Here is a 12,326-nt window from a genome sequence, read left to right as displayed (position 1 = left end):
ATTTCTACACTAAGCAAAGTAGTAATGCGGAGGAGGGGGGAGGATATGCTGATGTTTTCCGGTTGTACGAGCACTCTCTCAGAGCTGCTGGGATCATGAAATAATTGCTTCTCCGTTTGAAAGTAATTTCTCGGGTTAATATTGGTTTCCTCTATTAGGATTTTGGTGCAAAGTACAGCACTTTATAAAACTACCACTTTCTCCGAAAGAAACAGCCATCCTGGGCGTGTTTCCCGGAAAGCGCCCTTCCTTTCTCCGCTGGCTCCCGCGTGATCAAAACCAGCCCCAGGGCGGGACCCAAAACACAGTGCGGGTTACACGGCTTCTTCCTCTGCTGGTTTGGAAACTGGGCTAGATTCCTTGATCTCAGCAAATATGGAGCGCTCGCTCTCTTTCTCAATAAGGAATCCGATTGGATGGGGTCACAGACGATGAAAACAGCGACGTTTTATTTGTTCCGCATCAGTTAAGCTGTATGGCCGCTTTCGGCTCACTGGGGTTTCTACCGAATAAACTTCGGTAGGATAGGTTTGAATCACGTGACAACTTAAGACAAAATGTGGTTTACTTGTTGCGAATGGGCTTAATGTTATGTAAACACAGGCTGAAGACGGCGTCGTTAGCTGACACTGAACGCAGCCGAATGGGATGTAATGCCTCTTAAAACATCCTAAAATGCTTAGGTAAAAGTAGCGGGACTTGAACAAACTGGCGCGGGACCACAGTGTAAAGCCTCGCCTATCACCTGTAGCCCAAGTATATCGGTTTGCAGAGTTCGGACATATGCTTGCTTGCTTGTAAGTATTGGGGATTGCAGTTTTCTCATTTCCGAAGCGTGCTGATGAGTTGCCGTAAACCAGGGTTCCTCCACCTTGGCGATTTGAAGATGTGAGGACTCAACTCCCATGGCTAGCTGGGGAATTCTGGGAGTTGAAGTCCACCCAACTTCAAGTCGCCAAGGTGGAGGAACCCTGCCGTAAACGATTCCGTCTTAAGCAACTAAGAGGAGTAGAACAGCCCACCCGAAGAGGCAGCAAGCAGACGCCTGACCGGGGGCGCACACTAGCCAGACTTTCCGGTCGGCGCGGCTGGGCTTTCCCAGAATGAGGAGGCGGATTTTTTTGGAACCCACCCAAGACGACGCCTTCGTCCCGGAGCGCCTTTCTCTCTTCCAGAGCGGGCTGGCTCTGCGAGGGGGGCGGAGTGTCCAGCTCGCCACGAGTAGTCGGGCCCGTGAAGGCTTTGGGGCGCCATTGACGCGGGCATCGCCAGTTGCAGCCGGCTTCCATCGGATTCGTAACTCGCCCCCCTTCTTTTCCCCTCCTCCCCGAAGCAGAGGGGGCGCGTTCCGCAGGCGTCTGATCCGACTTCCGATCCTTGAAAGCAGTGGATCGCCACTGAGGCCTGCGGAGCTCTGGAAGAGGCTCAAAGGCGAACGCTGCCTTGGCTCGGGGTCCTGCGAATCGCGGGATCGAAAGCCGGGTGTTTGGCACGAAGCGCCGTCGCCTGTGCCGGGCGAGGGAGTGGGCGGAGAGGCGGCCAGAGGTGGGGGGCCAGAGGCTTCGGCACAGGGAGGCCAGTCGCCAGGAGAAGTTCGCGCTAGACCAGCCGGAGTCGAAGAGGAAGAGATGGCGGCAGAGAAAGGACGGGCTGGGAATGATATGAGAAGTTGGTAAAAGCAAATAGGTTGGCGTTCGGAGGCTGTTGGACTCGGGTGACCAGCTGGTTGGAGAGCCAGTTAGCAGGATGTGATGCAAAGAAAAGAAGAGGGGAGCGAGTCGCGGAAGAACCGGTGCGAGTGTTGGAGTCGGTGGAGAGGGTAGCTGCTGCCAGGGCAACGCCGGGCGTTATTTTGCACCCATTGCCGGAAGGCACTCCCTCGCCAGGGGCGCGTTTCGGGTTGCCGGAGCACTGCCTTAGTTTGATGGCCGCTGACGGCAGCATGAGGACGAACGGCGGAGGCCCCGACAGCCGCAGCAGTGCCAGCTGCGAGCCTTGCAACATTAGCTACACGCTCCCCACCATCTCTTCCAACAAGCTCCCCGACCAGCGCTTCATCAGCCGCGGGGCCTACGGCACGGTGTCCTCCGCGCGTCACGCAGACTGGCGAGTCCCGGTGGCCGTCAAGTGCTTGCAGGGCCCCCTCTTAGACAGGTAGGCAACCGTTGGAGCTGGTGCGGAGGCCTGCGAGGTGTCGCTGAACGCCAGTGCTTCCCTCTTCTCCATCCTCCTCCTCCTGCTGCGAGAAAACCTAGAAAGGCCGCTTCTCCCTTGCTGAAGTCTGAACGCAGGCCCATAGTTGTTCCGTCTGTACGTTCTTTTGAGGGGTAGCTGTATTCGGACGTTTTAATCTCTGCTTCATATGGGATTATATATTTAGCCATGATAAGGCCTGCTGGTCTCCCCACCATCTCTTATCATTGGCCATATGGGCTAAAGATAATGAGCACTAAGGTCCAAAACAGCTGGATCAACTTCACAGGAAACTTAATTTGCGCCAGCCCCAGCAACAGTGTGTTAGAACTCTGTGTTTGATGACAGATGGTATTCTGTAGGCTGGTAAATTAACTCATGGGATCAGAATAGAAAATTTAGGAAGTTTCTTTCACTTTCTCTTTCGGAAAGAGATGGAAACCCACAGAGAGGAATAAGGCTGAACGAAAGGTACAAAACTTATTTGAGATCCCAGTGACTATAGTGGAAAGTTGTGGGTCTAACTTGAAGGTGTTGGGTTTGACAGTTTGTCTTTGTTAATCTTGCTGGACCGATCCTTAGTTTAGTTTGTCTCGGATACTGAAACTGCAACTGTGGAAATTACACAAAAACCATTGGTTCACCAGTATGCACAGGAGCTTGCTGTTTTTGTCAGAACAGTGAAAAGCGGTGTCACACCTCTTTCATCAGTCTGACGCTTCCCGTATCTGCCGCTGCCTTGGGTGCTTATGCCCTGCCCTGTGTTTCTTTGATTTATGGTCTAGATTGTTTTTTACCCTTCCCTTTGTCTCTCTACTGCCCTTGCCTTTGTCAGGTATATGATGTATCTTTTTACGTTAAGAGGAGATGAAAAAAAATCCTATGCTAACTAAACTAAACCAACATCTTGTTCACAGTATACTCAGAGTTGTCAGCCAGTATTATCCTAGAGTTTCTCCATGAAGTAGCATATTCACCTGCACTGAAGATCTTCAAATGGAGATTTGATAGCCAACTGCCCAACAGGCTTTACCAAATCCTGCTCTGAGCAAGCTATTCGATAGAATCAGACTGAAAGTGACCTCAGAGATCATCTAGGTTGTGTCCATGAAGTTTACACCTAGATAAGTTGATAGAGGATTTCAGCCTATGTGATATCTTGATGAAGTAGTTCAAAACCAGGAAGACTTGTTCAAAAGTCCATCAGAGTTGGACGGCTATAACAAATTTGAATAAATAAAATACTGCATGATGTATTAAATGTTACGCAGAACTGGTCCATCTTGGTTCTAGTAAGAAACTGAACACCTCAAATTACTTTCTTGGTTCCTACCTTAATTTCCTCTGGTGATTCAGTTCAAATGAGTAAGCCTAGTTAGTCTCATGAGTTTCACAGTAATAAGAATAGCTGCTGCTGTCTTATTCACAGATCCTGGTCTGTGAACAAGCCACTTATTTATATTCTAAATCTGTTAGAGCTGCAACTGTTTCAAAGATACCTGAATTTGTCATAATTTATCAGTTACATTTGCATGTGAATAAAATCTTTCTCTAGGGTTTATTTATTTATTGCATTTATAGACTGTTGAATTCCTAAGCACTGTTGGCAGTTTACAAGATAAAATATGCAAGAAATAATAGAATGGAGCTGCTTGGCAGGAATCTGCAATAAATGTAGAGAAGAATTGCTATTTCACTGCTACACACCAGTGCCTAGGCTTGAAAGTTAGCTGTTACCAGTGCTTGGCTGATCCCTTTGCAGGCCTGCACAACACAAGGCCCATGGGCCACCAACGTTTTTTAAAAACTAGTAAATTTACAGCTGCTTCTGCCACCCAAAAAAACATTCTTCCGAGCACTTCCGAGTCTTGTCTCTGCCACCAGCTCCATCATTTCTGCCACTCTGCTAGCCATTGAACAGCTGGTTGGTACTCTAGATATTTCTTTGTGGCCTGTGAAGAGTTTTAATTTATTAGGGTGGCCCTTTCCCCTTGATGAGTTTTGCAGTCCTACACTTTTTTTTTTTTTTTTTTGGTTACTATTGCTCTAGGTGTCTTTTCAGACATCATTTCCCTTAGCTCCTCAATAAACCAGAGAACCCATCTCATCCAGTGCTCTGGCTGTCTCCATGTTCCACAGATTGACAAAGTGCAAGATTGAACTGCCCTCTAAGTTGTCAAGCTGTTCACTTGACTCCCCAAGCATGCGCTGGAAACCTTCCTGATCAAGCAGGCACCTAGCCTGGACCTTTAAGAGGTCCTTGCCCACCATGATCCACAGTTTGACAAGGAAGTAATCTGACACAGCAAAGGGCAGACCATAGCAAGACCATTTTTAAATCATGTGTTATCTGCTCTGAAGTGAAAACCAAATCAGGCATGTGCCACCAACATTTGTCAGAGCCACAGTTACTTGTGATAAGCCCATGCACTCACAATCTACACTGGACCCCTGGTGTAGGGCATGGAGGTAGAAGTCATCCATGATCAAATGCCTTGGGAATTCCACCATCAGCCCTGAGATGGGTTCCAGAAATTTATGGAGGGCTCTGCTAGGCAGTTGGTACACCAGGAATAGTTCACTCCCACGAATGGGCACTTGCAGTCAGTCACCTCTGGGGCAGCCATCTGGTCACTGAGAATTTCATGAACAATCACAGCCATGTGTCCCTCTCCAGCCTTAGTATCAAGGTTCTGTAGGACCTGTAATCCAGCTGGGCAAACTTCTGACAGCTGTATTACCATAATTGCCTAGCCAGTCTCAGTAACACGTGTATGTCTGTCCATTACCATATCAGAGATGGACTTGGTCTTATTTTGCACAGACCTGGCATTTCCCAACAGAAGCTGAAGACCAAATCACCCAACATTTCAGCCACTTGGGCTCAGGTCAGGGGCAGCTAGTTTAAAAGAGGAGACCTGTATCTATATGCATATCCTCCTCCTGTAATGGCCTGTGCATCATCCCTGCCATAGCCCTCCCTGTCTGTCATATTCTTAAGCTGACCCCTCCCCATAACAATTAACCCTGGCCCCGTCCCTCTATCCTTCCTATTATGCTCCATCCCATCACCCATTAAATCAGCATTAGGCACCATGTGCAAGCAGGACACTTCTTAATGCCTAGTCAGGTCACCTGTACCATCTGCGCAAGTAGCCACCCTAATTAACCCTTTCCAACTAACCCAGCAAGTTGGTAACCCTGCTCAATCCCTAGCTAATGTCAATTCTCACAACACTCCAGGCCTTAAAACTGCTTGACTGAAGAGACATCTCCCCAGCTGTTATTTACAAACAAGAAACAAAGTTCTCTTTGGCATGTGCATAAATTAGGTAAGATGTAGTGTAACAGATCTTTGATCTGACCGTATCATAACCTGTGGCCCTCCAGTATTGTTGATCTCAGCACCTCTCCATTGACTGCTGAAAACATCACTTGAAGCCTTCACTTATTGAAGAAGCTATAAATGTATACATAAAATAACTAAATGTGAGTTGTCTTTAGTTAGTTATTAAGTATGTGCCGTTAAGTATGTGCAATGTCAACTCTTAGCAACCACCTGGATAGATTATCTCCATTATGATCCATCCCTTACTTGGACCTTCAGGTCTTCCAACAGTGCACCCATTGCCATTGTAACTGAGTCCATCCCCTTTGCTGCTGGTAATCCTCTTCTTCTCTTTCCTTCTACCCTTTCCAGCACATTCTTTATAAACTTAGCTTATTAAGGATTAAAAGGGAGGAAATCTTCTCCAGAATCCTGACCAAATTTCTTGGTTTTTCAATGAGCAGTGGTAAGATGAACTATTTTTCTAAACTAGAATTATGCAGTGCTGAACCAGCCCCCATCCCTAAGGTGTTCCAACAAATAAATGATAAACAGGGAGGCCTCTATTCAGCCTTTGCCAATAATTAGGGTAAAGCAGGTCAGTGCTGCCTACAGAGGAAAGCAGTATGGTTCTGAAGGGGCCTGCAGGGCCTGAAGTGGGTGGGGTTGCTAGAATACGTCTTGTCCCATGATTGCCACCTGCATTTTTGTGTTTTTGTTTTGTTTTGCTGGAGGGAGACAGGTATATGCTTGTGTTATGCATAGATTTCTGCATGAGAGAGAATGGTATATGCAGACAGAGACAGTACCCTTATAAAGGGGGTACCTTATGCTACAGGTAAATAATTTTAATTCATATTTACTAATTCATTTAATATAAACATACATTTGCATTCTGACCCTATCCTGTCTTGGATTATGGCTTCTGACAGATAAATAATATACGCAGACACGTAAGAAGACATATACAGGTGTGTCACACATTTTGTGTGGGAGGGAATCTCTAGAATTAGTTTCAGCCGAGGTTGGCAAGTCTAGATGAGCAGCTTAGGGAAAGGGGGCATTGCACGGGCTGTTTGTCTGTGTTACCTGTTATTTTTTGGTAGTAGGCAAGGAGATCATTTTAAATTCAGGCTTATCTTTTCAATAAATCCAGTACTAGCTGGTCCTTAGGGAATACAAGAACTATAGGAACTGTTAGAGCATTGTTGTCCAAACTTGGCCACTTTAAGATGAGTGGACTTCAACTCCCAGAATTGAAGACTGTTAGAGCATTGTTGTCCAAACTTGGCCACTTAAAGATGAGTGGACTTCAACTCCCAGAATTGAAGACTGTTAGAGCATTGTTGTCCAAACTTGGCCACTTTAAGATGAGTGGACTTCAACTCCCAGAATTCCCCAGCCAGCATGGCTGGCTGGGGAATTCTGGGAGTTGAAGTCCACTCATCTTAAAGTGGCCAAGTTTGGACAACACTGTGTTAGAGGAACCTGCCATATTTGAAAGAGATGGAACGTAAGTGTTGCATCAGAATTCAATCCCAGATATTTGAAAGAACTCATTTTTTTCAATGTTGATCATCAATTAATCATTTGACATTCTTGGCCATTTTGCAATACAATTGCTTTCAGTTTGCAGCTATCCATTCTGGAATGATAGAAGTTCCTTTTGAATTTTGTTTCTGTATTAGTTATCCCACCCAGTTTTGTGTCATCCTCAAAATTGGTAAACTTTTCTCTACTTCTGTAAGGCTGAACTTTGTGATATCCAGGTCAGTGATCATTCCTATTTGATGAGGAATCACTGACGAGCGCTCTTTCAGGATGCTTTTTAGCTAGCTGTGTATCCAACTAATTGTCATGCCACATAGTATATCATGGGGTGCTTTGTCAGATGCTTTGCTGAAATCAAGACATACTTAACACCTACAGCATTTCCACAATCTACAGAGGAACTGTCCAACCAAAAAATAAGACCAGTCTGGTTATTCTTGTTAGAATCTTTTGTGGTAATTACTGCAGTGTTTTCAAGATGGTTACAGTTTTGTAATATTTCTAATCTTTGTAATTTGCTCTAGTATCTTTCCAGGCATCATTGTTCAGATCGAGTGGTCTGTGGTTCCTGGATCCTCATTTTTGCCATATCTAAAAATAGGGGAAACATGGCTTTTTCCGGTTGTCTGGCATACATTATTACCAAGTGTGTTCTCTAGCATTTTGCAAAGATAATACAGAAATGTTTGGCCAGACCATCCACCTAGCCCTCAGTATCCTAGAATGTAATTCATCTGACTTTAAAGATTTAAACTAATTCAAAATAAATAGGTAGTCCCTATGCTTCCTGTTCTTCATTAAGTAGCTAGTATACTGAGTTTTTCCCCTTGTTTCTTTTATTTTGATCATATTTTGGAAGACTTTTTGATGTTCTTAGCATCCTCTGTCAGTCTCAGCTCATTCTGAGCTCAAGGCTTCCTGACATCCTGTCTACGCTTCCAGACTACCTATACATCTCTTCCTTGAGAAGGTAGCCCTCTTACAAACTCCTATATGTGTCCTCTTTTGTTTTCAAATCTCCATTAATGTTTTTACACAGCTTTACTGAGTATCCTTTTGTTATCTTTCATTTCTTTCCAGTTTTGTTTTTAGTATTAGGCTTGTATAGTTGCTTGGAAGGATGTCCCCCATAGCATGTGCACGTAGAGATGCTTCACTTTGCTGGCAGTCATGGCAGAAATTCAGTCTGTATGTGCACACACAGAGAGGGACAACCAAGAACAGCCTTCATGGTACCATGTGAGTTTTCCTGATTGTACATCTGCTTTAAAGGTTTAGCAAGATATGTTCACTTGCACTAAAATGGCTTATGAAGTGTCCATTTCAAATGCTTTGCATAGCCTTCTTTTATTTCCCACCTATCTTGAGCAACTTTCCCTATTTGTTATGGAATTCTACACATCATTATTCTCAGTTTATTAAAAATCTCTGCTTTTGAAGTCAGAGATACTGATTCTGTTTCACTCAGGTTTACTTTTTCTTAAAATCAAGAATGCCAGCATCTCTCCACGTGTTTTTGCTACTTCCACTTCCTCAACTACAATTTCCTTACTAGTTAGTATAAAGTCAGGCAGTCTGATGGTTATTATTTCTGGTGTATGGCAGAACTTACTATCCAAATGATAGAATTCCTAATCAAATATCTAGCCAGAATACTTTCTAAATGTTTAGCATATATGGCATACTGACTAGGAATTACCCCTTTTCAGGCCATCCGGTAAAATGTTAATAAGTTAACATACTGTCTGCATTTGGAAATTAGGGTGTGGAGGACTTCTACAAATATAGTCAGAGTAAAACCACAGTTTTGGGAAGTAATCTAATGTGCCTATATTTATAAAACCACTTCTTATTAGTACAAGCGAGGGCAAAAAGGCAGAATTCCAGCACCTTCAAAATTGCATGGAGGAAGGAATTTCTGTATCTTGGGCAGTAAAAAAACTGTATCTGCTTAAATTCTCTTCTTTACAAAACTGCAAGAGTTCTGACATTTTAGATGGGCAACTTACATACAGCCATACTTCGGGTCACTGTGAGATCATGTAACCTTCAATAATGCAAGCATCTTTTTGCTCCTTAAAAATAACTTAAACTTTAAAAAAAGGTTCTGTTTTAACTACTGTATAGTGCTGTGTTTCTCAGCTTTGGCAACTTTAAGATGTGTGGACTTCAACTCCCAGAATTCCCCAGCCAGCCTTGCTGGCTGGGGAATTCTGGGAGTTGAAGTCCACATGTTTTAAAGTTGCCAAGGTTGAGAAACACTGGTACAGTAGTACCTCGGTTCACGAACTTAATTCGTTCCGCGACTCTGGTCGCGACCTGAATTGGTCGCAACCGGAATCAAATTTCCCCATAAGGTTCAATGTAATTACAGTTAATCCATTCTGAACCATATGTTTTTTTTTTTAAACCGCAAAAATATGAAACAAAATACAGTACGAAGAGAGAGAACACTAACCTTGCTCGACGCGACTTCTGGTGTGGAGGACAGGAAGGTGGGTGGGGAGGCAGTTATTGCTTGGAGGGAGAGTCCCCCTCCCTACAGGAAGCCGCGACCACGTGTCACGGGAGGGAAAATGGCCGCGGATCCTGTCCGTCACCCGATCCGGCGTTTGCGAACGGAGGCAAAATTTTGCAAATGGAGCTGTTCGTGACCCGAATTGGTCGTGAACAGAAGCGTTCGTGAACCGAGGTACCACTGTATAGTGGTTTCATGGATAGTAAGGGAGAGAGAGATCAGAAGCAGCAGGGGGAGGTGACTGGGTTTAACAGAACAGCTACTGTTGAATGCTCTATTAGCCTCAGACTTGTGCAGTAAAGTAATATACAACTGTATGATTTCCTCTTTTACATGAATGTGTGAAACCTGTTCTCTGATCCCATAAAATGAATCTGTTGGCTTTCTTTCAAATATAGCAAATTAACGCATGCACTTTTTCTAAAAAAATTGATTTGTAGCCTTATTTTATGGGGGTTTTTTTCTGATTCCGTGTTCAACTTGGCTAGATTTCATGATGTTTGCTATAGTTTTAAACATTGTTAAATTAGTGATCTACCTTGAATTTTAAGAAATAACTTTCTGTGCAAAAATTACTATAGATAAAACTATTTTGAATATGATAATATGATATAATAGGCCCATACGTTGGGCTGATATTACGGGCTTTATAAGGAAAGCATGTTCTGAAAATTGAGTCCTTGTCTCTAGGAGATATCCTGTATATAGTGAGTATTCATACAATGGAGTATTCATCCATTGTTCCCCTGCAGGTGGTTTTCTGTAAACTAACAGCCCTTTTTCTGGTATGGATCCCGTTATATTCAAAATGTTGCCATTAATACATAGACTTGAAGAAATATAAAGATATGCAGATATGTAAAAATTCTAGGCCAAAAAAGGAGCTTAAACAATCCAAAGCAGGGTCGGTGGGATTGTTGATTGGCATTGGCAGGGAAGTGGAACAATGCAACCTGTAAAACAACATGGCTTATTGGCTGGAATCTTGAACAAGATTCATTCCACACTCTGATATATGTTGAAAATCCTATTGTATTCCATATTCATTCATGTCTACTCAGCATGAACAAGGATGTTTCCTGTTCATCTAATGAACATAAACTTTTATTATTAACGAGTAGCCCTTCCTTAACAAAGGTTTTGAGACTTCTTGGGTTGTTTCTAAGCTGGCAAGGAGATACATTCAAAGGCTGATAGGCTACAGTAACCAGAAGTTTTCTGTAGTTAACAAGCTGACGCATCAGGGTGGAGAAGAAGCAGGGGCAAGGCAGGACAGTTATGCAATGTGGAAAGAATAGTAGACAATTAATAGAAAGTAATCCAATAAATGGAATGTCCAGTCCTGGATAGTACAAATGCTTTGCCTAGTTAGGAACTACGTGGAATAACCACAAAGTTGGAAGCGGTCATCCTTGCTCAGCCCGGGAACCCTTAGCTGGTAGATAATAGTGTACAATTCACTGAAAATCCAGTTCCACTTTCTGAAGCTCAGTTCAAGATCCAGCGTGTGTGTGTGCTTAAACTACACTACAAGTGTTAATTTCTATTTCTACCATCAACTGATCTTCATACTTTAATAAATAGAAGTATCACTGCTTATACTTTCTGCATTTCCCCTTAATCCAGTGAATAATTAACTGGAGAACCAGTTTGGTGTAGTGGTTAATGCATCAGGCTAGAAACTGGGAGGCTGAATTCTAGTCCCTCCTTAGGCATGAAATCAGCTGGGTGATCTTGGGACAGTTACCCTCTCTGAGCTCCAGGAAGGAGGCAAGGGCAAACAACTTCTGAAAACATTGCCAAGCAGGGACTAATCCAGACAGTCGCCAGGAGTCAGAAACTGACTTGAAAGCACACACACACACACACACACACACATACACCTACACCTTAATTTCACTGTTAGACCAAGGACTGTCAGAAAGTCATTCAACATCAGCAGACTGCAAGACCCAGGCCAAGTTCAAAGATGTACTTAATGAAAAACTTTCTGGCAATTTACCATTTGTAGCAACCTGTTCTGAAAAGTGGATGCAGTTTAAAGATGTCATCAGGCAGACTGCAGCAACTGTATTTGGGCTGAAAGCCTGGGCGCATCAAGACTGTTTTGATGAGAACCACAAGGCCATTTCAGCAGCCCTCCAGGCCAAGCATAAGGCCTATGCAGACTGGCAGAAAGATCCATTATCTGTCTCAAAGAAAGACAAGTTTAAGCATCTGTAGTCCAAAGTACAGACTGAACTGCGAGAAATGCAGGACGAGTGGTGGCAGAGAAAGGCTGAGTAGGTGAAACACTATGCAAACATATGGGCCACCAGAGAGTTCTTCAGTGCCATAAAGCCAGTTTATGGTCCTTCTAAATCAGGATGCTCCCCCCTGCTGTCATCTGATCAAAGACCAGGAAGAACTGAAAAACCACTGGGCTGAACACTTTTCCAACCTACTCAATACGCTGTCCACAGCTAATCATGATGTCTTAAAGCAGATACCTCAGCTGCCAATTTTGGATGCCCTAGACCTGCCTCCCTCTACTGATGAGATCAAGAAAGCAATCTCGCAGATGAACTCAAATAAAGCAACAGGAGAGGATGGCATTCCTGCTGAGATCTACAAAGCACTAGACTCAAATGCCTTACAGATGTTCCAAGACACCCTGGAAGACATGTGGTCCACAGAGTGGATGCCTGACAACTTTCGCAATGCCTTCATTGTGGCTCTCTACAAAAATAAGGAAAG

General features: G+C 43.9%; 1 protein-coding gene across 2 annotated transcripts in view; it reads left to right on the top strand.

The window, feature by feature from the left end:
- Window positions 1–639: 639 nt before the first annotated feature.
- RIPK2 (receptor interacting serine/threonine kinase 2) overlaps window positions 640–12,326 on the top strand; it is a 39,088-nt gene continuing 27,401 nt past the window's right edge. Inside the window, exon 1 of one of the 2 annotated variants that reach the window (XM_088149147.1) lies at window positions 640–797. In XM_088149147.1, the coding sequence (XP_088005273.1) occupies window positions 784–797 (14 nt within the window). In that variant the 5' untranslated portion in view covers window positions 640–783. Of the gene's footprint in view, window positions 798–1,924; window positions 2,155–12,326 lie in introns of those variants that run through there. The other variant, XM_007437442.4, reaches the window with a different exon arrangement.

This window comes from Python bivittatus, unplaced genomic scaffold (genome assembly GCF_059951505.1).
Source record: "Python bivittatus isolate LINGU-HERP-01145 unplaced genomic scaffold, Pbiv_v1 ctg000590_np1212, whole genome shotgun sequence".
Taxonomy (NCBI): domain Eukaryota; kingdom Metazoa; phylum Chordata; class Lepidosauria; order Squamata; family Pythonidae; genus Python; species Python bivittatus.
This window is presented reverse-complemented; position numbering and strand designations above follow the sequence as displayed.